At 35.9% G+C, this 26,602-nt stretch overlaps 1 protein-coding gene across 7 annotated transcripts in view; it reads right to left on the bottom strand.

The window, feature by feature from the left end:
* TTC21B (tetratricopeptide repeat domain 21B) overlaps nt 1–26,602 on the bottom strand; it is a 94,143-nt gene that overhangs the window by 48,914 nt on the left and 18,627 nt on the right. For all 7 annotated transcript variants that reach the window (XM_035007858.1, XM_035007857.1, XM_035007856.1 and 4 more), the window contains exons 8-19: nt 25,928–26,026; nt 23,624–23,816; nt 22,857–22,954; nt 22,333–22,533; nt 18,545–18,674; nt 15,144–15,301; nt 13,232–13,453; nt 11,233–11,471; nt 9,567–9,639; nt 8,986–9,096; nt 8,124–8,262; nt 4,054–4,160 (exon numbers count right to left, since the gene is read on the bottom strand). In XM_035007858.1, coding sequence (XP_034863749.1) covers nt 4,054–4,160; nt 8,124–8,262; nt 8,986–9,096; nt 9,567–9,639; nt 11,233–11,471; nt 13,232–13,453; nt 15,144–15,301; nt 18,545–18,674; nt 22,333–22,533; nt 22,857–22,954; nt 23,624–23,816; nt 25,928–26,026 — 1,770 coding nt within the window. The remainder of the gene's footprint in view (nt 1–4,053; nt 4,161–8,123; nt 8,263–8,985; nt 9,097–9,566; nt 9,640–11,232; nt 11,472–13,231; nt 13,454–15,143; nt 15,302–18,544; nt 18,675–22,332; nt 22,534–22,856; nt 22,955–23,623; nt 23,817–25,927; nt 26,027–26,602) is intronic.

Genomic DNA, 26,602 nt, shown 5'->3' with positions numbered 1-26,602 from the left:
TTATTTATTTATTTATTTATTTATTTATTTATTTATTTATTTATTTAATTGACAGAGAGAGGGAGAGAGACAGCTAGAGAGGGAACACAAGCAGCGGGAGTGGGAGAGGGAGAAGCAGGCTTCCCGCCGAGCAGGGAGCCCGATGTGGTGCTTGATCCCAGGACCCTGGGATTATGACCTGAGCTGAAGGCAGCCACTCAACCAACTGGGCCTCCCTGGTGCCCCCACACCTTGACTATCCTGACACCTTGTAGAGGACCCAGCTAACACATGCCCAGAATATGGACCCACAGAAACTGTGAAAAAACAAATGTGTGTATTGTTTTCATCGACTAAAATTTGTGGTAATTTGCTACACAGCACAGAAAACTAATGAGGCAAGCATTTGCTAGGGTCACAAAACATGGGACTATACCTACTCTCATGGAAATTTTAATATAAGCAGAAAGATAGATAATAAAATAATTACAGCAAATTATGAGGAGTTTTATGACTGGGAAATACCACTTCCCATGGGAGTACATAATATGAGACCTAACCTAGTCTTGGAGGTGAAGTGAGATATAAAGAATTACTGGTAGTTACATCCATGTTGAGTTTGGGAAAAGAAAGGAGATGGAACCAGAGTACAGACATTTGGAATTACAGGTGAAGGAAAGAAGGTAAGGGATACTATTGTTTGACTAAAGAATTAGAAGGAAAAATGGCTAGAAATACAGAGAAAATTTACATCAGGTAAGTTCGTTAAATAATTTGCTTTTTATTCTAGAGGGCAGTTTTTTCTACAGAGCAGTTACTACTACATGTTTATAAGCAATGGAATAACAAGATTAGGTCTGCCTTTCAGACCAATTACACTGGTGTTGTGGAGAACTACCTGGAATGACACAAGATTGGAAGAGGATAGGGATCAGTCAGGAGGTTACTGGAGGAGTCTGGGCAAAAGATAATGCTGGACAGGGCTAAAAGGTGAAAGAGATGACAGAGATGGAAAAGTGTGGAGTTATTTCAGAAATCTGAAGTTTTTAAAAAGTAAATTAATTAAGACTTGGGGATTCCCTAAATGTAGCAGTCCTGCCACTGCCTAAAATGTTTAGCAACTATGCAAAAATACTACGATGGAACTCCTAAATTTCTACACTGTGGGGATTAGGCTCAATAAATGGTTCCTGAATAAATGAGCTTTAAATACCAAAAACTATGATTACATGTATAAGTTTCTGTTGGAACTGTAACTCAAGATTTATCTTTTTGGAGATCTGAATGCAGAGAATGTTAACAATTGGGAAGAATTTTATGGCTCTTTAAATTTTATTAAAGATGAATAATCTCTGTGCTATAACATATAAACTTAAAATTAATTGAATTTGGTTCACTAGCATAGTCTAACCATGTATACTGTTTATCCTCTTCTTAGTGTTGCTTGAAATATCTGCTCATATAACATAAGGACTCACATAACCAGGGCAGCTGGGACGAGTAATATTCATAAAAAGGTAAAATGGGCCAAATTCACTTCTAAAATATTTTAAACATCTAAATTTACTGAAATTACACTTCCTTTGTAGCTAATGGTAGCTAACCTAGGATTAGGTATAATTTTCTTACCATGGGATCAGAATGTAAGGATAAAACATACCAACAATTAAGGATAAGATATTAACATTTTAAAGATGACATGTTGTAATGAAATCATAAATTTAGATGGGTATCACAGAAATCAAATGGCCCAAGCTCAATTCATTCACAACTGGGATAAAAAAAATTGGACATATTGGACAAATTATTGAAATGTTATTTTACACACACATACACACACCCCACTGTTAGCTAAAGCTCAAAGTCAAAACATTTAATAAATTATTTGGAGAATGCGGAACTCTTCTGGGTACATGAAAATTAGGTCAAAAGGTGGCAAGTAGTGTGGTATTCTAGAAAGCATACAGGATTACTAGGTACTCTATGTTCTACTTCAAGCTCTGAGAAGATGGAGGATAGATCAATTCACAAACCTGACTTAACTACCACATATTGAACTAAGCACTCAGTAATGCCAGAAACACATTATTTCAAATCCACATGGAACCTATAGCAAAACTGATTATAATATAGGACAGAGAGCAAGTTTTAACAAATATCAAAGGATTGAATTGTTCAAAGTATGTCTTTGGCCACAGTGGAATTAAACTAGAAATCAATATCCAAAAGATAACAAGGACTCAAATACAGAGAACTGGTGGTTGCCAGAAAGGATGGGGTGGAGGGATGGACAAAATAGGTGAAAGGGATTAAGAGGTACCAAAAAAAAAAAAAAAAAAATAACAAGAAAATTAGAACTGCCTGGAAATAACCCATGGGTTAAAGAAGCAATCAAAGTAGAAAGGAGGAATATTATGAACAGAATAATAATAAACTTGTGGGAGGTAGCTAAAGCAATGCTTGAGAAAAATTATCACCTTAAATGAGTAAGAACAGAACTAAGGCTAACTAATCCATTACCTAACATACTATTTCAATAAGCTAGGCAAAGATCAACAAACCAAACCCAAAAAGAAAGTAGAAGAAACTAATTAATGAGATAAAAGGAGAACATTTAATGAAGCCAGAAAAGGCAAAAGTTGGTTCTTTGAAAATATTAAGATAATAAACTCCCGGAATAATTGATCATTAACAGTAGAAGGAAAATAAAATAAAATCACCAATATCAGGGCCATAAAAAAAGACATTTTTATAGCACTTGCAGACATTCAAAAATAAGAAGATATAATGAACAAATTTAAAAATACAGCCGTTCAACCTAACGTAAGAAGTTTAAAAATAATCAGTCTGAATTCTAAAGATGTTGAATCCACTAATAAAAACCTTCCATCAATGAAGCCTCAAGGTCCAAATGGTTTTAACTGAATTGTTCCAAACATTAAAGAAACAGCAATAGTCTTAGAGATCCAAACACCTTCATGAACATAGATATACAAATTTTGCACAAAATACTAGTATCTTTAAATTCCAGCAATATCTTTTTAAAAATCACAATAAAATGACATTTAAGAAATATAAGGGTAGTTTAGCATTTGAAAATCAATTTAATACACCACATTAACCGGGAACAAAATAATAGGAGAAAAGTCACCTGATGACCTTGAAAACTGTGGAGTGCTGTAGATAAAATTTAAGTCATCTATAAAAAAATTGTTAACAGGGCGCCTGGGTGGCTCAGTTGTTAAGCAACTGCCTTCGGCTCAGGTCATGGTCCCAGGGTCCTGGGATTGAGTCCCATATCGGGCTCTCTGCTCTGCGGGAAGCCTGCTTCTCCCTCTCCCACTCCCCCTGCTTGTGTTCCCTCTTTCGCTGTGTCTCTCTCTGTCAAATAAATAAATAAAATCTTTTTTTTTTTTAAAGATTCCATTTATTTAATTGAGAGAGAGAGAATGAGAGAGAGCAAGCACATGAGAGGGGGGAGGGTCAGAGGGAGAAGCAGACCCCCTGCCGAGCAGGGAGCCCGATGCCGGACTCGATCCCGGGACTCCAGGATCATGACCTGAGCCGAAGGCAGTCGCTCAACCGACTGAGCCACCCAGGCACCCCAATAAATAAAATCTTTAAAAAAAAAAAAAATTGTTAACAAACTAGAAATTGAAAAATCATCAAAAACCATCAGCTGCTTAGGAATACATCTAAGCAAATGTATATAAAACCTCTCCTTAGAAAAACCTCGAATTATTAAGAGAAATTAAGAAAGATATAAATAAGCAAAAGAGAAAAAAAATGAGTTCACATCCTGCCTATGACCCTATTCGTGTGGCTTTACACAAATTATTAAACCAAGCTTCCTCAGCTATAAGAGATTAAAAATATCAACTTGCTCTAATTGTTATATTAATTAGCAATAACACATTTAAGCAGTACAATCCATTCGCATTCAATCACTATTTCTATTTTGGCTTATTTTCTGTGGCAGTTGAGCAGAAATAAATTGTCTTCCTCTTACACATAGCATTTTGCCTTCTTCTCCCACCTCCCACCCCACAACCACTCACAACCAAACACATTTACCTGTTGTAATGAAGTGATTGCATCTCCAGGTCTTTCCATTTTACTATAAACTTCCGCTAGAAGAACATGAGAACGTCCATCTTCCATGAGAGTGGACAGTTCATTTACTAGGAGAGAAGATATTGGGAACAAATATTCACTTCAATGAACATTTACATTCTTCTACAAGTTTTGAAACTGCTCTTTAGGAAGAATGACCTTGAACAATAGTGAATAAAGTTGAAAAATTCTTAGTCAGTTAACTGAAGGTTGGCCAAATAAAAAAAAAAAAAGATTTAGGATGAAAACTAGCTAGAAAAAAAGTTAAAGAACTGGATAACAACAAGGTTTTCTTAAACATATATTAAGAGATAACAATGTAACAACATACATAAAAATTTCAATTTACATTTTTAAGTCTGTAAACATCTTTGTTTACTGAAGTCATTAAAAAATAATACAGACTAGTTGCTATGGGCAATTAAGAAGATAACTGCTGTTTTTAAAATAATAGATACTTGACAAGCGATGAAGTATGGTCTTTAAGGGCACCGACTTTGATAGCAATCTGTCTGGTTTCAAATCTAGGCCTTCTCACTTACTAGCTATTTAACCTTGAACAAGGTACTTTTCCATTTTGTGCTTCTCTTTCATCTGTAAAACAGTGGAAACAATAGTACCTATCTCAGAGGGTTGTTGTAAAATTTAAAAAGTTCATAAGTTATTGGGCGCCTGGGTGGCTCTGTTGGTTGGGCGACTGCCTTCGGCTCGGGTCATGATCCTGGAGTCCTGGGATTGGGTCCCGCATTGGGCTCCCTGCTTGGCGGGGTGTCTGCTTCTCCCTCTGACCTCCCCCCTCTCGTGCTCTCTCTCTCTCTCATTCTCTCTCTCTCAAATAAATAAATAACATCTTTAAAAAAAAAAGTTCGTGAGTTATGAAACAAGTTCACATATGCAATTAAAATATTCTAGTACATGATAAGTGCTATTTAAATACTTGGTATTATTATTTTGTGATTTAAGAGCAATAAAAGAACCCTAGATAAATAACAAAATAGTATTTCTTCCAGTATCTATCCAGTGCATGGTCTGTGCCACACATGTATCAAAGTGGTTTATATATATTGTTTCTTCAAAATCTCAGGAGGGGCAGGTTTTGTTATTGCTACTTTACAGGTAAGAGAAACTGTGAGACGGCACAAGGAACAAGGAGACTGTCACAGTGGGACAGAGGAGCAATGTCGCGCACATGAGAAGGGCCCCATACCCCACTGTGAAGACTTCAGCTTAACTCTGAGGGAAATGGGAGATGGCAGGGAGCTTGAGCAGACAAGAGCAGACCTACTCTGCTTAAAATGCTCAGTGATGCAGCTGTGGAGAGAGGCTACAGCAGGGGCTTGGGGCTGAGGACGGGCTAGGGAGGCCAGCTGGAAGGTCACTGCCAGAATCCACTTGAGACGATGGTGGCTTGTACAAGGCGACAGCTGTGGAACTAGTGGCACAGAGTGGGGTTCGGAATATATTCACAAGGTAGAATCAACAGGATTTCCTATGGTCAGGGACAAGGGTGACGGCTAGGATTGGGGCTCTCAGCAAGGGCTAAGAGGGATGAAGCTGTTCTTGAGACGAAGAAGGCTGTGTGCGGAACAGATATGAGGAGGCAGATGAGGAATTCTGACTAGACATGCCAAGTTTAAGATGCTTATTAGAACCCAGGTGCTACTTCAGCTAGATGAAGGTGGATATGTCAAGAAAACTGAGCCTTAGATTGCTAATTTAAAGATGGGGGTAATTATAATCACCTCAAAAACAAATGTGGACATTAAGGAAATTATAATGAAATGCTCAACAAATATTTATTATATGAAAGCATTTATGTTACATAAATGTAATAAACTTAACACTCACACAAGTAGAACGTGCTACTTGAGTCTCTCTTCTTTTATACCCTTTCCAAAAATGCATATGCACATGCAAGGCCATCTGCAGTGTTTCAAGCAAGGTCTGACAGACCCAGGCAAATATTTTTACGGAACCAATAACACTTTATGTAGTAAATGCATCCCAAATTAGAAGAATTTAAACACCAACTTCCTCAAAGCTAAATTAAAAGACCACTTTGAAAATACTAGAAAACTCAAGAGTCGGGATGACCTTATCAGGTATCCAAACACATTTACAGTGAATAGGACACAGGCAAAAGCAAAATAACTTAGGGTAAGAAAATGAAGATTCCCAGAATCAGCCATACACATAAATAAGTTTATTATACAGTAAAGGTGGCATCTCAATACATGGCACTGAAATAAAACTGTTCTCCATTTGGGAAACTATATAGTAAAAACTGTATGGGGATTAAAGCACATGGATTAATGTTCTATAAAAATTCCAGAAAAATACAAAAGAATATTTTTACAATGTTAGGATGAGGGAAGTTTTTCTGAGCATGATAGGAAATTCAGAACTCAAAAAAAGAAAAGACTGGTATATATAATAATTAAGTATTCTATTTGACTGAAGAAATAATAAATTCAATTGAAAAAAACAAAAAAAGGAACAGGTTGGGAGAAAAATGTCTCCAAATGAGTAACAGGTGACAGATGATGAATCAGAGGTTCAGGGTCAAAGACAAAGGATATGAACAAAAACATCTAGAAGAAAATGTGATCTACAGACATAAAATAATGCCTAGCCTTATCAATCATCAAAAAAATGCAAATTAAAGTGTTTTTCCCCCCTCTGATTAATACTACACAATTATGGGACATTTTGGCCTTAAGAAAGAACCATGGGGCATGACTCAATTCTAGGAAGCACACAGAGGTATATAAACAAGGACTCAGTCTCAGTACTGTCTCCAACTTTTCTTCAATCTAAATGTCTATCAATAGGGGACTCATCAAATAAATTCTGATATCAACATATAGTAGAATGCTCTACCTGTGCTAAAGAAAATAAAGAAGAACTACATTTACCAACATGGAGAGAAGCTACTAAGCGAAAAATGCCTACTGCAGATGTGCAGCATAATATGATCCCATCTTGGTAGGAAAAATGTGGTAATTACGTGAGAGAGAGAGAGAGGCATGGTGGGGACACTAATGAGAATGATACACAAGGTAAATGTGGTTTTCTCTGGAGAGTGGGACAACACAACTTGCATTCACTTCTGTAATCTTTAAATTTTGGGGATGAGTAAGTGCTAGATTTTAATTTAAAATAAAGATCTTTAAAAAGCAAACTTGTAAGAAGGCAATTTATAGTATCCAGTTATGTTTTCAATGCATGTAGTTTTTGACTTAGCATCTTGCTCCTAAGAAATAGAAGCAAGTATATACCAACGAATGAGATACTAGGATATTTCCTGTAACATAGTTTATTAATATCAAAAGAACGGAAAACCAACTAAATGCCCAATAATTGAAGGGAAGTTTAAAAAACACTATGGAGTTATAAACAAAACAAAACAAAAACTATGGAGTTATAGAATATTATGATGGCATTAGAATGATATGAATGTACTAACATCAAATGATATCTGGCACATGCTGTCTGTGAAAAAAAATTACAGGATGGGAAAAACAATCCATTTGAAAAGAAAATTATGCATATTACACTTATATATTTACAAATACACTAAAACACAAAAATGGTTACCTCTAGGGAGGTAGTTTGAGAACAGGGCAAGTAGAATTCACAGGAGAAATTGGAGACTTACACATTATATTCTTTTAGAGTGTTGAATTTTTAAAAAAACTTAAAAGAGGAGTAAAGATTATAAAGGTGTTTACTTGATATATAAAAATATCAGATGTAGTTGTAATTTAAAGGAAACTCCCTTTATATCATTTTGGAAAGTAAAGTATCTTTCTATAACACAATTAGCTGTTTCATAAATCTGTTATTAGATTAGTCAAATATTTTAATAGAGTGACATGCTCATAAATGAAATAATCAACCTCACACATATAATACTGAAAATATATATAATACTGAGAATACAAATAAACATTTATACAATATAAAAATAAAATAGATCAGACCTATCAGGTATGGTATATATATTTTTCAAATCAGAAAGACTTTCATACCAGGTTCATGAGCTAGAGCATGTTGAAGAACTTTTTCTGCTTTGTCATACCATTTCAATTTTAATAGAAGCTCAGCCAGGTCATAGCAAAGATAATTTTGTTGTCCACTTTTCAGAGCGGCTTCATAGTAAGTGATTGCCTAAACAAAATGCATTTCAGTTAGAAAATAAGGCAATGAGAATGGTGTTAAGCATAGATATTTTATACATTACAGACTTAAAGCATATAAAAATTGGAAAAAACTTAGAGGAGAAGCTTAGGCATGTACCTGCCTGTCAGTTAAGTATGCCATTTTTCTTAGACAATCAAACATCAGACAAGGCAACGAGCGTTTCTTATGAAAAGCAGCTAACGAAAAGTGCTTGGTGAAACTGTTTTTACCAGTTTTAGTCCAGAGGCCAGTGAACTTCAGTGAATGCAAATACTCTGCTAGCGGCTGTATATATGTTCAGTAGTGACCAGGGATAGAACAAGACATTAACAACTAAAGGAAAATCCACTACCCGTACTAGAGGGGGGAAAAAAAAGCACACAGCTTATCAAAACTGGTTCAACAGAAAGGACATCTGTTATGCTTTGTCATAGAATGAAAAAGATGTAACCACAGCAATTTCATCGTAATTGGCTGCAGGGTTTAGGTGTAAGATGATATCGGAAGTAAACTTCAGGGCCCAAACAGTCTTGGCAAAATGCAGCGATGAAGAGACACTGAGAAAGTCTTTAACATAAATTCCTGTTTGTGAATATAAATTTGGAGTTTACAACCATCAGGATGTAAACGGTGCTTGCTAAAGACTTCTCATAAAGCAGGGTTTGAAACATTGAATCCAATAGACATATTTCAAACATATAAAGTGCTTACCTTCGAATAGTTGTGGGTTTTGACAAGTGCTTTCCCAATTTTGCTTGCCAGTGTTCCATCTTTGGGATTCTGATTTAATGCTTGCTCATATGCTACTATGGCTTCTTCAGGCTAATGTTGGCGGATACAAAAAATAAGCAATGAATAAACAGCTTAGCTGGATCCCATTAAAGGACAACATTTCTATAATTAAGCTCTATTCACTCAGTGAGACAAATAAAGCACATATTTAAGTCTAGAAACGTTAACAGTTTCAGAGAGGTGACAGTCACTACTGGTAGGTGTAACTCATTAGTAAACACCATTTTGGCCACTAGCTCTCTTCATTCTTCCACTTAAAAGACTCTCTTAACTTGCTTCTGGTACCATCTCTATTTCAAATGATAGTGCTGAATTAATTGCATCTCAATTTGAAAACAACTTTTTTGTTGTAATGGTTATTTCCTTTTACAGTGATGACTGGATTGTCATATATTAAATAACATTAAAAAATTCCTTTTAAGAGACTATGAAGCTAATCACAAAAAAGAGTTTTACCATTTTTTAAAAAAATCTGAGTTCAGTAGCATCAGGAACTTTACCTCTTGTATATTCATGTATGCATCACCAAGGAGAAGAAAAGAACGAGGGCTGGGCATTCTCTCAGCAATTTCTCTAGAAATCAGACCAACTCTATTTAGTAGACTGAATACAAGTATCTTCTTCTACACCAGCTAAATACAAGGTAAGCTCACTTATTTCAATTAGCCAATAGCCTTCAGAGTACCTTCTACATTTTCAACAGTGTAACATTGTAAAAGAAAAAAACCACCTACCCATACCCACACCCAGATTATTTATGCTAGATCAACTCTTTTTTTTTTTTTTTCATTCAATCTTTCCATTTTCTGAAATGCAGGTAACAAGAGTACTGGTAGACAGTAAACATATCAATTATACAGAAACAGGTTTTGTTATCTCTAATTCTGAAATGATGTGAGTGAAGGCACAAAAATATCATGTGATGCTATTGCAACGTATGGTTTCTCATTCAATTGGTCCAAAAACTATTTGAGAAGTATAATTTTATAGATGTTGCTGAAGAACTGAAGTCTACAACTAATGTGTCAGATCTGCCTGAAACAAAGCCTGTGCTTTTAACTATGATATTAGAGAGTATCCAAAACAAAGCGACCCTATTTTAAAATATTTTTCTATCATGAGAGATGACAGTTAGTGCTGATCTTTTGGAAACATCATAGAAAATATGATCTAGGACCTCTAGTTCATCCATCTATACATGGGATGCTGCTCAGTTTCTTTGAATCACTCAGCACCTACAAAGAACCTGAGCAGAGTTCCAAGTTTGGGTATTTACATAATATAGATGAACCAATGACTGAATTCATCAACATCTTGCTGTGTTCTCAACAGATAAAAATGTTGATTTTCTGTTACATAAAGTGTGTGCTTGTATGTTTATCTTTTTGTTTGGGGAGAAAAGTAAGAGCAGCCCGTGTGTATGTCTGTGCACACACATGCACACGCACGCACATGAATGTGTGTATCCCAATAACCCCTAAGGGCACCAGTGTATAATGTAACTGTTAAAGTCCCTGCCCTTTCATCAAGGAAAATTTGTAATCCATACCTTGGTGTGGTATATACTAAGCCATAATTTCGTATTGCTAGAGCTGTCACGCTGAGCATTAAAAATGGCCCTGAGGGGCGCCTGGGTGGCTCAGATGGTTAAGCGTCTGCCTTCGGCTCAGGTCATGATCCCAGGGTCCTGGGATCGAGCCCCGCATTGGGCTTCTGGCTCAGCAGGGAGCCTGCTTCTCCCTCTCCCTCTGCCTCTCTCCCTGCTCATGCTCTCTCTCTCTCTCAATCTCTGTGTCTCAAATGAATAAATAAAGTCTTTAAATGGCCCTGAACTGTTGTTACATTACACAGCTTTCTTAAGCTATTAGAATACACATAACTTGCTCTTGCCCATCCCAAACAGGAAGATTAAAGTGAAATCACATCTAAGGAAGGAGGACAGCTAAGAATCCAGAGTAAGCCACAGGTTGAAATAATCATAATCACTACGGCTTATGTCTTAGGGAGACTGAGTTACTTGGTTAGTGTGATTGTGGTTGGTAGTTGAACATATTAGGGAAAGGGTCTATACGGTAAAGCAGTTAAAAGAAAAGAAAAAAAGAAATTTGGGGATTAATTTTAAGAAGTAAGTGTGTCAAAATACAATGGGTTAAAATAATCACTTACCTATAACAAGTAATATATAACATTTTCTCTTTTCTGTGCTTCAGATAAATATCTGCCATTTTCTCTTTGGCTTCTGTGAAATAAGGCTGCTCAGCTGTAACGTTCCGAAGCATGCTTAAAGCCCGCTCCACATCTCCTTGCGCCAGAGCTAGGTCTGCGTTAGCAATGGTAACACGTAATTCTTCAGACGTCCCAGAAAATTCATGGATGGCATCTTGTAAAACTTTTGCTGCCTCGTGCTATAAAGATGAAGTTAAAATAACACTCTTTCAAAATATTCAACAAATTACATTAGAAAGGAAGATTTTCTCCAAATCCAGAATGAACAGTAAATGTTAGGATCTTCATGAAATATTGACAGATGTTTGAAAAACACAAAAATTTAAAATTAAACTCAGAGACCAAATTCAGATGACTGTATAAATATCTGTTGGCTGAAAAGTGTTTTCATGACCGGGACAATGGGGGTTGCTACACAAGAGCTGTTGCTACTGCAATTTAATAAGCATTTACTTTGCGTCCAGCATCTAATTCTCATAGAAATTCTCTGAAGTAGTTACTATGATTATCCCCACCGTGCAGCAAGGAAACTGAAATTTGGAGAGTGAAGAAGTTAACAAACGACAGACTCAGAACCCAAACTCAGGCAGCTTGACCCCAGAGCTTAAACTCTTAGCCATGCTCATTACTGCCTCCTTGATGGGATCCAGTCCACAATCCTCCCCTGTACCAAATGGCTCTTCATTAACTAGCAGATTACTTTATTCCCTATGCCAGGACCTCATTTCTTTTATGTCTCAGCTGAATACATTCCCTCAGTTCCAAATCTGTACCTCGATGAATCTAAAATGTCATTTATTTTAGGATTCATCTCAACTTAAGAGATTATAAGACATTTTGATTTCAGAAATGTTAACATGTGAAAAAAAATAGTGCATTCTGGAATCAACTATCTATGGCAGAACTGGTTCTTCTTAAATATATATTTAGGTTAATGTATTAGTGAAATAGAAATTATTTTGAGATTTGGCAAGTATCTAGACACAGCCTTCTTAATTTCCACTAAAATATGAAAATAACTGATGAGCAACTGTTGCAATCTAAAAAACAGATATAAATGTTAAGTTCCTCATTTTTTTTTTTTTTTTAGATTTTACTTATTTATTTATTTGACACAGAGAGAGAGATAGCAAGAGAGGGAACACAAGCAGGGGGAGTGGGAGAGGGAGAGGCAGGCTCCCCACTGAGCAGGGAGCCCGATGCAGGGGCTCGATCCCAGGACCCCGGGATCATGACCTGAGCCGAAGGCAGACGTTTAATGACTGAGCCACCCAGGCGCCCCAGGTTCCTCATTTTTTATAAGGCTTTAACTCTTCTCTCAAAAGTGCATGCTTGCTTGCTTTCTACTTATTATTATGTTATTATATGTATTATTTTAAGTATTTGATTTTACGATCATCCTATGAATTTACCAAAGCTGTATTCATCAAGTGGTTCTTTCGTTTTGTCAACTACTAGAGTTTCAGGTTGGTACTTTCATTCGATTCCAGTAGCACTTGTGTGTACATGGACGTGTGTGCTGGCATGTGCGTGACTCTTTCAGGAGTCTACAGAATGATAACCATGTTATATTATTACCTTTCATGGTAGCCAAGGTCATCAAAGATTATATTATTACATACATCATATTACACTGATACATTTCATGGTACATAGTAATTTATATTATTACTCATATTAGATTACACATAGATGGCATTACTATATTGCCTGGTAGCTAATGAAAGCACACTGTTACCTAAGGTCATCCAGCTGCAAATTATGTTTAACGTCAGGGGTTTGCAGAAAGGACATGATTTGGTTCAAAGTAATGAGAAATAAATTTTCTAAACTCGGCCAGTTAAGCAAGAAAATAATTTCAGCTTTTTCATTTCCTACTAATATATATACTTGTCTAACAAAGTTCCGAGCTGAACCACTGAATTAAAACTTGACTTACCTGTTCTCCATTTAAGCGGTGAACCTCTACCAACTCGAGAAAGATTGATAAACGATGGTTTGCATCAACTTCAGTTTTTCTGTATTTTGATTTTGAAGAAGCTCCAATTCTCATTCCTGGTAAACTCATTGCCATATGTAGAGTTTTAATTGCTTCTGCTATTTCACCCATTTTCTTTTGTGACTGAGCTTTTATCAAATGATATAAAGGGTATTCTCTCACCTGAAAAAAAATAATATTTAGAAATATTTCCTTGGAGTGCTTACAATGCCAACACATAATTTACAATTCACCAAACATTAAAATAACAGAATCTCTGAGGATAGTCTACCTGTGATTGTATACATGAGGTCTATTTCTGTCTTTTTATTAACTTTCTGATCATTTATGGTGTTAAATCAGATTCAGGCAACCTGCCACTACCCAGCATCTTCCTGGATGACAAACAAGGTGATTAAGGGCTTTTACCATGATAGAAGAGAAAATACAAAAAAAAGCTTGTAAGGCTAGCAAATATATTCTAGGAAATTTAGTTTTCAGGAAAGGAATTTATCTGGGACTTCTTTTTTTTTTTTTTTAAAGATTTTATTTATTTATTTGACAGAGAGATAGACAGAAGAGCACAAGCAGAGGGAGTGGCAGAGGGAGAGGGAGAAGCAGGCTCTGCACTGAGCAGGGAACCCGATGTGGGGCTCGATCCCAGGACCCTGAGATCATGACCTGAGCCGAAGGCAGACGCTTAACCCTCTGAGCCACCCAGGCGCCCCTATCTGGGACTTCTAATACTGGTATCAAGTCATTAGATTTCTAGAAACAGTTTTTTCCCTTTCTTTTATTTTTTAGTTTTAAGATTAAAAATCCCAGAACACTTTAGTCAAACTTGGTTTTACCCTTTGATACTACTCTGAAACACCTAGTTATGAAGGCTCTATCTTTATTTTGGGTACCAAAAGTGTATACAGAAAAAATAAGAAAATGACAAAAAGATCGAAGAAGGAGTCGAAGGAGATGATCATGTCTAGGAAGGCTCCAATCATCCTTACGGCTATGGCTGTAAGCCTGAGCTAGGCATCACATTTTCTGGTGGGCTCTGTGTAAATACTCATGATTCTGTTCTTTTCTCAAGAGATTTCGAGTCATTGGGATGGGGTACTGGCACTAGGGTGGTAACACACCACTAGTCTTGAGAACTACTGACCAAGAAGCAGGCACCGTCTTCTGCAAATCCTGAATTCTCCAGTCCACTGAAGGGTCCTCACATAACAGGGTTCAAAACCCTGTGAACCAAAGCAAAAGTCTGAGGAGCTCCTCCACGACTCCAGGTAGTTCAGGAAGCATCTGAACCTATGATTTTCCCTAATGCTTAGGGATATGGGATGTAACACAGAGTGTCTTGGCTAGAAATCTAACATGTTTATATCCTCAAACCACACACGAACTTTCAAAATGACTAGGTGTTCTTTGATGATGACTCTAAAAAGTTATTAAAACCCACAATCCAAGAAAGAAACAAGCAATAAATAAGAGTTCTTACACATAAAAATATTTGGCATAATGCTCTACAGTTTACAATTATTTTTATTTACATCAATTACTGCATTTAATGCCCACTACAACTGTAAGGTGTTATTATATGAGTTTTATAGAGAAGAAAACAGGTTCAGAGAGAGAAAAGTGGAAAAACCAGACACTGACCCCCAGGTCCTCCGTCTCCAAGTTCATATAGTTTTTTTAATTACAAAACAGCTGCCTCCACTTTTTCTCCTGCTTGTGAATCCAAACTTTTTTCCACGAAAAATAAATTTATTAGCAAAACATTATAGGCAAAATACAAAACAGGTGAATATGTAGACACTTGCTAAAGGTTCAAGGAGGGTGATATGTTTTATCCACCTGAATCTGGAATACGTACCTTAAAATTATAGCTCAGACAAAGTTCAAGTGACTGAGAACACAATTTGAATTTTTCCTGAGACAAATAAACCTGAGCTATCAGGAGATGAGCATCTGCATAAGAAGGGTTGTGTTCTAGGCAATGCTGCAGGTTATTATAAGCTGCTTCAATGTCACCTAGTAAGAGAAACAAAGCATTATAATTCAAATGGTTGAGAGAGAGAGATGTGAGAGAGAAGAGGGACATGAATAGTTTATGGATAGTTCCATGCCTACCTGCCCCAGGTAGCCCCTTTCTAGTCTTCATAAAAGAATATACCTGTAAGTCAGGCCAGCCATAAGGAGCAAACCAGGGAAAGCTGTGAAAGGATCAGAGCCAATCACCATTGCTACTTCTGAGAGGACTATAAATGTACCTTTATTTATTTTCCTGATCAAAAAACTTTTTACTTAAAATTTCATTACAGTAAGTTTTGCAAAACACAGACATTTAAATAGCTAGAATTCTGTACTGTCACTTATATTAACAAAGAGGATATATAGTCTTATAATCATCCTTGGCCAGAAATTTTACCACTGTATTTAAAATAACAAAAAAAGCATTAAGGATATATTCCGGACATTCAGAAATAGGAGTTATTGATTTAATATGCCTTTAAATGCCAAGTGTAATAGCCAATGTTTTGGACACACATCCTCTGTACATCTACGAGTCTTAGATGGAAGAAATGATCAAAAAGTACAGGAATGGTGGAATCTGTTAGGCTTGGGCTGGTAGATGGGGTAGAAAGAGGCTCTTCAGAGAAGGAACAGTATAAACTCTAGGTCCTAGAAGAAATTTCTAGTGATATAACCCACAGTATTCCGCCTAAAGCCATCTCACAGACTGTGTTAAGTAGGTATAGGATCCCAGCTCCCCATTCAACCTTGCTAGGAGCACCAGGGAAGAACAGACCCTAAATTACTCTCTGTTCCATTACGCTCCTTAACCTCACCTGATACCTCAATAGACCAAACGAGGCTTACAGTTAGGGCTTCCAGTTCCCAAAGGCCCAACCTACCCATGACAGAATCCATCTACACAGAAAACAGTTTTCTTACAGACATAGGATTAATAAACAAGTAACAGGCTGAGGCTGCATAATAACATACTAAACATAGTATCAAAATTTGTCAATCAACCAACAAACATAATAAATAATATTGGATTATTTATTGTTGTGATACACTCTAACACTCAAGAACTGAGCAGGCAGAAAAGGAAACAGGAAATGGGAACGCTAAGTATAATAAACTGGTGTGCAAATTACCACCCCCATGTTCTTTAAGGAGGAAAAGGATTAAGGAGATAGCTTGAAGGTTACTGCTAAGGGGGAAAGCACATAGGAAAAGAATCAGGGTTTACAAATAAGAGACTGAAGAATATGAGGACTGAATGAATAATTGAGATCAGAATCTTTCTTTTAAGTGTGATGAGGGGGCAAAGATGCGTGGTTAGTATTTAGAAGGTCACTAAATATTTAAAAACGAGAAATGGGTAATCACTGTTGCAGAAAATAGCCATATAAAAAAAGAACACAACGATATAACATTTTAATCTAAGAGCAGCCTAATTTCCTTTAAGGGAAAAATGAAAGACATTTCTGTCCTGCATGTATGTCTTTGTAACATAGAATTTGGCTGGTCTTTGTCCCAGGTTCTTGGGACAGAGTCTTAAAATCTTGGAATTTCCTGAGTGAGAGAAGTATCTTTGTTGTTTGAGGTTGGCTTTGACAATTTATATAAGTGAGAAGATGAAGAGTAAGCCCTAGATAGCTTATGTTCAGAATATGACTCAATGGGGACCAGCCATGCCAGAAAGACCAACCAAGCAGAGGATGGTGTTATCTACCTGAACTGGGAAGCAGGACCCTGAAGCCTGACTTCAATCACATGCCCAATGATTCCATATCCATGCCTATATAATGAACCTGGGGTGAGCTTCCCTAGTTGTTAATGCTCTCTACGTACTGTCATATATACATGTGTTGGATTGTTGATGTGTACCAACTCCACAGACCGAACAATGGCAGCTTCACATTTGGAACCCTCCCAGGCCTTTGCCCTGTGCATCTCTCCCTTTTGCTAGTTTGTATTAGTATCCTTTTGCTATACTAAAACTCTAATCATATGTATAGCAATTTCCTGAATTCTAGGAGTCGTTCTAGTGAACTTGAACCTGAGGGGTCATAGAAACCCCGAATTTGTAGCCAGCTAGTCAGAAGTTCAGGTGGCCTTGGCAACCCCGGAACTTATGGCTCATGTCTGTGCCCTTAACCTGTGAAGTCTGGTCCAACTCCGGGTAGTTCTGGGGTTAGAAGTCATTGTAGTTGGCAGTTTTATCAGGATACCGCTATTCGGACATACGGCAGCACTATTTCAAATGATTTAAGGCTGCTGTTTTTAAAAATGGGGTCAATATAGGAGACTTTCACTTCTAGAGACTTTGGCAATTAAGAATTACTACACTGAGACTGATTTATATCAATTTTCAAAATAACAGATGTCTAATAAATTAATCACAGAACTCAAAGTCCCAGTTTAATTATTTAGTAGATAATACCATTCAACTCGGAGGAAAGTAGAAATTTCATGTGGCTCAACAGAACCTAACCGGAAGAAGATATAATAGAGCTACTTCTTACATCTAGAGTATTTCAGAGATACGAGCTTTTGAGATCATCTAGTTTGTTTGTTTTTTTAACAGTTAAAATTGAGGTACAAAAAATTAGCAAAGTCAATCTTCTAACTCTCTCCATTATATATAAGAAATAATTGTTTAGGATGATACCTTTAAGTTGGTTTCTACCCCTTATGATTTTACAAACTTAATTTACTTTGCATGGTATTCATCTAGAAAAGGTACATAAATAGAAGCCCCAAAGGTTGGTCTACTATGTATATAGTCACAAACCCATTTGTGTCCTAAAAGAAGAAGGTTATATATCTGGGGTTATTATTATTATTTTTTTCCTATACATAATCACAGAAACTAAACAGGAATTAATCAGTACATTTCATAAAGGCCCCAAACCTGGTAAACCTTGCATCTGGCTCTGCCAATGAGTCAATAACTATGGACTAAAGACTATAAATTCTTACTGCCATCTAAGTATCTGACGGACTTTTTTTTTAAGTGGTACAACTGCATTTTCCCAGCAATTCACTTGATCAACAAATATTATATTTATTGTAATTTTTAAAGAATTAAATAGTACAGAATATTATGCAATTTTATTTTGGATTAAAATTATTTATTTGTGCACAAGTAAAATGCATTTTATGTGACTGTTCTCCATATATATACTTAGTTTATTTCCCTTTTGTTTTTGTCAACATCAGAATAAAAAAGTTATTTTAAGTTTTTAAGGTATATTCTACCTGATAAATATTTCACTTTGGCTATTAGGAAGACAGCTTGCAGAAGACCTGGTACAGTTCTTACTATAGTCTCCAGGATTGAGGTACAACGTCTGAGAAGTGGAGAGAGAGGTTGCCCAGGACTTGCAGGCTATAAACAAAACAAATTAGCATATCATTTTATAAGTTTTAGTATTTAGTTAAAAGTGAACACACACATTAAATTTTAGTATAACTAGCAAAACTATGTATTTTTCCAAAATTTCTGTTATTCTACTTTTGCATCTCTTTACCATAATGTGACTAATACTAATTTTTCTGCCTGGGATCTATGAACAAACCATGTAAATAACGGCTTTTATTCAGCAAAATAGTTATGAATTACACAATTACTGATTTGATAACACGAAAGGAGTGTATTTGTTCAAAAACTGTAAAGGAAACATATTCAAAGGAAAGATAACTAAGAGGCAGAATTTCTTGCTGGAATTGAGAGTCAAGGCAATGTGAATTCTAATTCTAGACCTGCCTTGTGATTTATTCAGTTCAGTAACTTGCATTGCCCCCTAGAGTACTGTAAGATCAGTTTCTGAAAATTCTTTTTTTTCCTAGTAGATATCAGAAGGTATAAAACACTCATGTGCACTACACCAGATGTCTCATACCTTCACATTTTCTGCTTCTCTGCCTGGCATGCTGGAGGTCCTCAAAGGTTTTTGTTGTTGTTTTTTTCTCTTTTTATTAATATGCAGTAAATATAACTAAAAGAGTACTGGAAATTTATTGTCTTAATGGCTGTCTTAATCAATGATTACCCACTCACAAGCTAAAATATGATATTAGAATTTAAATGTCAAATGTTCATTCTCCCTGCTTTGCCCTACTAATGCTGCTTCCAATCTTCCCCATTGTGCCCCTATGCCCCACAAGTATATAGTCTTAGCTAGAGTACGGTCTCTTACTGACAATCACTTCTACCACGAGACGTTGTTATTGACAAGAAAGTGCCACATCTCTTTGCTACCTTGCAGCACAAAAAAATGCGCAAAAATTTCAAAAGGAATTTCAAAATATGACCCCTGGTGCCTAGAACACCTCAACTTCTTTAAATTTCTACAGCACTTATAATCTGTGTAATAAAATTTAGCATTCTATATTATCTTATACAACCCCATAGTAGTTTCATATTTTGTTTTGCTTCTCTTATAGGGCTAGGGTGCCTTGAAGATTGGAATTTTACACGTTTTCAAACAGTAATGAATACAGAGTAAACTCTTTAAAAGTATTTTTTTCACTTGAAAACAGTGAAAGTGTAGGTGATATAGTGAGATTAAGGTTCTTTGCCATCTGCTAAGAATTATTTATTGAAAAAAATTATTATTTGAGAACCACCATCATTTTTACTGTAAATGCTTTCAGAGTAAAGCATATATGGACGATATCTAAGATAACATCTGTTTGATTAAAAAAAAACCTATATAAAAGGGGCAAGGAACAGAGCTGGAGAGACAGACAAGTCTGTCTTTCTGATATTTCCCTATGAAAACAGCATTGTAAGTGCTAATTAGGTGCTATCACGCTGACAAAGGTTATATTGCAGGAACACAGAATGTCGTGGACTAGGGACACAATTACCACTTTACCACATTACCACATTATTTCTTTCTCCACCTACAATTAATTCTTAGCATAGCTGCCAGAGAAATCCTTTTAACCTGTTGAGTCAGATCATGCTGGAAACCTTTTGCTGGCTCCTCACTGTGCTCAGAGTTGATGCTGGGGAAGTGACAACAACTTCTAAGGCCCCACGTGGTCTTGTATCCTCTCCTGTGACCTCCTCCTCACTCCCTCCCGGTCACATGAGTCTCCTGTGTCCCTCGAGGCCACAGCACAAGTGTTCCTGTGCCTGAGACAATCCATACCGTATTTCCACAGGAACACTTCAAGTTTTTGTTCAACTTTTACCATCTCAAAGAGGCCTAACCAGGCCATCTTATCCAAAATTACCACCCCCGACCCTAGTCTGTTATTTTCTATTACATAATTGACTTGACTATATTATCTGTCTCCTCTGGCTAGTTATATATGCTTCAAGAGGGCAAAGGCTGTGGTTTATTCTTACACCACCACATCACCAGCTCCAAGCGGAGCCCTGGGTACTCTACAAGCATTTGTTGAGTGAATTCTGAATACTGCACAAGTAGTGAAAAATGTATTCTGACTCTAAGCAACTGAGAACAGATCACGACAGGGGAGACTGGGATCAATCCTAGGTGTTATTCCAGAAGGGTTAATTTATTTTTCTTTCTTTTCTAGTTTTTATTTAAATTCTAGTTAGTTAACATACACTGCAATATGGTTTTAGTTGTAGAATTTAGTGATTCATCACTTACATATAACACCCAGCGCTCATCATAACAAGTGCCCTCCTTAATCCCCATCACCCATCTAGCCCATCCCCCACCCACCTCCCCTCCAGCAACCCTCAGTTTGTTCTCTATAGTTAAGAAGGGTTAATTTAAAACACATTATGAAAGTCTGTAAAAGGACTTGGTGATCAAAACAGCAGCATGGCTTCCCTAAAGAAAGGCCATTATCTTCATTTCTTCCAACACAAGGAAGCTGTAAATCAGGGAGAATGCTAAGTATTATGCTTTTAGCAATGAGGTATTTGATAGTCCCTCTTAGGATATTCCTGTGCTGAATCGTGAGCTGAGTATACTAATGTTAAGTCGTCTGCTTACTGTCTGTAATAAAAAGAGTGCTGACTAATGGACCCACATAAATTTGGAAAGAACTCTCTGAGAATACAATAAAAGGTTCCATATTCAGTTCTATTCAGAGGTAGATGAGGCAGATAATGGAGGACAGTAAAGATCCATATAAAGCAGATGACAATCAGGATCTAAAAGAATATGGTAATCTGGAATTATGAATCTGAGGAGATAAAATTTCCTAGGGATAGAGTCTACACGTGGGTCCTCAGTTGCAGTGAATAATAGATCCAAGGACTTTAGTTAACTATTAATTCAATAGGGGTCAATAATATAAATCACGAAAGAAAGCTAGAGGAACACCCAGAATTAGGGAGGAAGAGAACCTGTCAAGGCCAAACCCATATACGGAATAGTGAGCTTACTGAGAGCTTACTAACAAAATAAAGGCTGTCCTCAGGCTCACGGCCAGGGTTCTAACTATGTCATATAAAAAATAAATGGCTAAAAACCTGGAATTGTTTAGGGGGACCATGAAACCTAATTTCTAAAATCCAAAGGTCTGTGTTATGAATGAGGAATAATCCTTGCTTTGGCGAAGTAACTGGACTTGCTCTGTGCCACTCGAGAGAGCAGGAGGCGGACCAGGAAATGGGTGGACTTTTTTTTTAACACAAAGTTGAGTCTGACAACATCGGAAATACAGTCTAATAGTCATAGTCACACAGTAAGAACTGCATTTTTGAATGCACCCCAGGGTTGGATGGACACGTAATGTGGATGCTGTGGAGTAGATTCAAATATCACATGCATGTCTGAATTAAATGACTTCTAGTATTTCTTCTAAACAGAAGATATTAAGATTTTATGAACCGTAAGTGAATATTTGTAAACCAATATTTATTATTTGATAGCAGTCACTGGTGTAAGTACTCTGATTTAAAAACTATTTCAACTAATAGAGATATAAATACGACCATTAAGATGCTGATATAATCTAACATGTGAAAGACAATTTATTAGCACGTTTTATAAAACATCATATAAGAGATGTTGAAAATATTTTCGTTGAAAATAAGTCCCAGGATTACTTACCTGCATTGGACAGAAATTCAGATATTCGGTAATAATTTCTAGCAAGAAATCAGGATTTAAGTTCTCAAAATACTGTATGCCAAGTGGTAGATCTTCTAATTGTGAAAAATGAGTGTCCAGAACATCGTTTAACAAATTAATAACTTCCTCTTGTTGTTTATTTTTCTTCATAGCAAGAATTGCATGTAAATAGGTTAATTCCTAGAAATTAAGTAGTTGTCATTAATTACCCCATTCAGTTGTAAAGCCATTTATTTCTACTTAGATTTCAAACATTTATGAAGTGCTATTTATGTGCATTATCTGTTCGAATTTAAGTATTAGCCTGGACAAACTTTTAGAATCTTATACAAGAATATTTAAAGTCTAATTCTGTGTGGAGGTAAGTTAGTAAATGTGATTATATATTAAAATTAGTGTATATGTTAAAATTAGTGAAAGCCATTACTATTACTAAAATTTAAAATCTCGTATTTTATAAACAGTACCTAGGATCTACCATCTGATAAAATAAAACACTGTACCGCAGATTTTCCAATAGACTGCTGAATTTCCCTAAGGAATTCTAGCTGCTGATCTGCATCCTGTAACTGCCCTTCAATTAATCGACATCGGATAAATCCTAAAACCAAACAGGACAAAAACAGTCAAAGTCCACCTCAATTCAGGCATGTACACTTCAAGCTAACACAAACATTAATGAAACAGATTTTCCCTCCATAATAAAGTATTAATCATTATAATAAAGTATAATAGACTAAAGTAATACTACTTCCGATTTAAGAAAAAAAGAATAAAAGAAAATAAAATGGGCAGCTTTGTACCCAAATAAAATCAGTTACTAAGAAATTCAAAATTTATAGGAACTATCTCATAAAAATCTATTCTCTCAGACGATGGACTCTGAAAAACAAACTGAGGGTTCTAGAGGGGAGGGGGGTGGGAGGATGGGTTAGCCTGGTGATGGGTATTAAAGAGGGGACGTATTGAATGGAGCACTGGGTGTTATACACAAATAATGAATCATGGAACACTACATCAAAAACTAATGATGTAATGTATGGGGATTAACATAAGAATAAAAAAAAGGAAAAAAAATCTATTCTCTCAAGATATTTAAGAAATAAAAACTTCATTTTTAAAGACTTATGTTTTTTTTCTATTGTGGATAATGGAGGACAGTTTAATTTTAGAAAACCACAACATACATTTTTTTCTCCTTTAACAGCATGTATTAAAAGGAATTATGACTTGCATCTCTCTGAGGAACATTTAGAAAGAGCTGTCATACCAGTCAGTGCAGGGATGCTAGTTTCATCAAGTGTCATGGCAGTCTTATACCACTTCAATGCCTCCTTAACTTTTCCTTGTAAAATCATTTGGTATCCAAGTTCTGCAGCAAATTCTGATTGCTGAGGGGCTAAACTAAAAGCTCTTTCTAGTAATGTCTGAATTTTTTGAAGAATGAGTTGACTTCGCCCACACTAAAAAGAAAAAAGAAATTTTAGACTAGAAAGTCAAACACTTCTACTCAGGTGGGAGGATTATTTTTTCCTAAAGATACAAATTATTTGTACTTCATAGAAATAGAATGAAAAAATAAATAAAAGTATTTAATAATCAAATAAAACTTCTCTATTTACTATCTAGACAGTACAGCAAAAGTTTATATCCTAGCGGAACTTAAAATCCTAATGAGCTATTTTAAACAATAGCTTCTTGAAAAGTATACTCTAATGAAGTTGCTGTACATTTTTTTAGAACTTTTTCTACTCTTCATACTTTTTAAAACTGTCTCATGATTGTTTTACAAATTAGACAAGAAAATTGTTAAAAGTTTATATATATATACATATATATATATATATATGTATTAATCTAATCAAAACTTAAGACAAGGATTTGCTTTCCCCCTAAGGAGAAGGTATGCCACCATGGAGAATATTTTAAAAGATCACGCATTAGAATCTTTATGAAAAAAGCTTCAAAAAAATTTTAAGAAATGGCAACTCTGCTGAAGTATGTAATGTTCTAACATAATAACTTTTAAGAGTAAAATACTAAACTGCTTGAATTTTTGTAAGCTTGTTTAAAAACTAATCAAAATAAATTATCTGGCAATAAAGTAAATAAAAAAGGTAAATATCTTCCTTAATTCAAACTCTTGTAATAGCACAGGATTTTTTTCCCTCTACATTTCACACAATGTGACAATCTGTTTTTTAACAAAAGAATTCAGTTTCAATGTCATTTAATAATTAAGATCCTTGATTTTTTCTTTCAATTTTATGTCTAGTATTTCACTTGAATATACCGTTTTCCTTATTTTTTTCTAGTTTAATTAAGAACTTTTCAATCCTTTCATTCCTTGTATTGAGATTCTGCAGTATTTTTCTGTTCCATTTCTGATGATCTTCTTATTGGATGTTGTAATAGAAACATTTCTTTACTACTATTATTAAAAAAAAAAAAAAAAAAAATCCCAGCCATTTTCCCCACCAAAATTGTCTCCCACCCATGTTAAAACTGTTTTTCAAATACAGTTGACCCTTGAATAATGCAGGGGTGAGGGTGCTGTCACCCATGCCCTATCCCCCTCTCCCGCACCACACAGTTGAAAATCTGCATATAGGGGCGCCTGGGTGGCTCAGTCGTTAAGCGTCTGCCTTTGGCTCAGGTCATGATCCCAGGGTCCTGGAATTGAGCCCCACATTGGGATCCTTGTTCAGCAGGAAGCCTGCTTCTCCCTCTCCCACTCCCCCTGCTTATGTTCCCTCTCTTGCTGTCTGTCAAATAAATAAATAAATTTTTTTTTTTTTTAAGATTTTTTATTTATTTATTTGAGACAGAGCACATGAGAGGGGGGAGGGTCAGAGGGAGAAGCAGGCTCCCTGCCGAGCAGGGAGCCCGATGCGGGACTCGATCCAGGGACTCCAGGATCATGACCTGAGCCGAAGGCAGTCGCTTAACCAACTGAGCCACCCAGGCGCCCGATAAATAAAATTTTTAAAAAAAAAGAAGAAAAAAGAAAATCTGCATATAATTTTTGACTTCCCAAACACTTAACTATTAATAGCCTACATTGACCACACCTTCCTGATAACCGAAACAGTCTATTAACACATATTTTGTATGTTATATATTCTTACAATAAAATTATAGAAAAGAAAATCATAAGGAAAATACATTTACAATACTGTATTGATTGAACACATCTGCATTAAGTGGACTCACACAGTTCAAACTTGTGTTGTTCAAGGGTCAACTGTAGTTTCAAAAAACAAAATAAAGAATAACCCTAGTTATAAATCCTATGCTCTGATTAATAAATGACTTCCCACTTCCTTTGGAATTTCCCACTTCCCTATCCTTAAAGGCTCCACAAGGGCTACTTCCATGAAGGCTCCATTATGCCTTCTTATGGTTGGAAATCATATCTCCTCTGAACTGACTTTCCTACGAATGTATCACATATTTACATACGTATGGTATTTTCATTCTAGGCCATATGCTCTTTGATGCCTCAACCTTTGTGACTTGTTTTATATTCCCAGCCACAGATAACAGAGCTCTGTTACATAGCAGGCTCTCTTACAGTTCTGCTGAAGGCTACTGTGATCTTATAAAAAAGTTGAGCATTCTGTGGTTCCATGGCATCCAATGCATTCTCTAAGTTTTCCAGCTTGGTGGCAGCCTAAAACAAAAGTATCAGTATAATTTTAAAATAAGAAAAAAAGAATACATGACATATACACTAATAAGAATAATAAAAAAATCTTTGCTTTTACAAATTCCCTCTTGTCCAGTGAAATCTTCTATGTTGCGAAATGTATTAAAAGTTCTTTTAAAAAGCTCAAGAATTATGAATAAAGACTTGAGTTTTAAGATGTGTTTTTTAGGGGTCCCTGGCTGACTCAGTCAGAGAGCATGCGACTCTTGATCTCGGGGTCATGAGTTCAAGTCCCACATTGGGTATGGAAATTACTTACATAAATAAAACTTAAAATAAAATAAAATAAATAAAATGTGTTTTTAAAATATTTGTTATTAAATGGAAACCTCTGGGTAGATAAAGATACCCATAATATTCAATTAACTATATACGCGAAGCTCCCTCTCCAATAATTAGTTCATGACACACATGAGATATGAAAAATAACATATAATTATAAACATTAATATTATATGAGATCAGATTCTGGATTACCTATATAGTCTGGTTTATTTTAAAATATTTTCTAGAATAGAAAAATCATTAAGACACTGTAAG

The sequence above is a fragment of the Mirounga leonina genome, unplaced genomic scaffold (assembly GCF_011800145.1).
Source record: "Mirounga leonina isolate KUSES-001 unplaced genomic scaffold, KU_Mleo_1.0 Mir_151, whole genome shotgun sequence".
NCBI classification, from domain to species: Eukaryota; Metazoa; Chordata; class Mammalia; order Carnivora; family Phocidae; genus Mirounga; species Mirounga leonina.
This window is presented reverse-complemented; position numbering and strand designations above follow the sequence as displayed.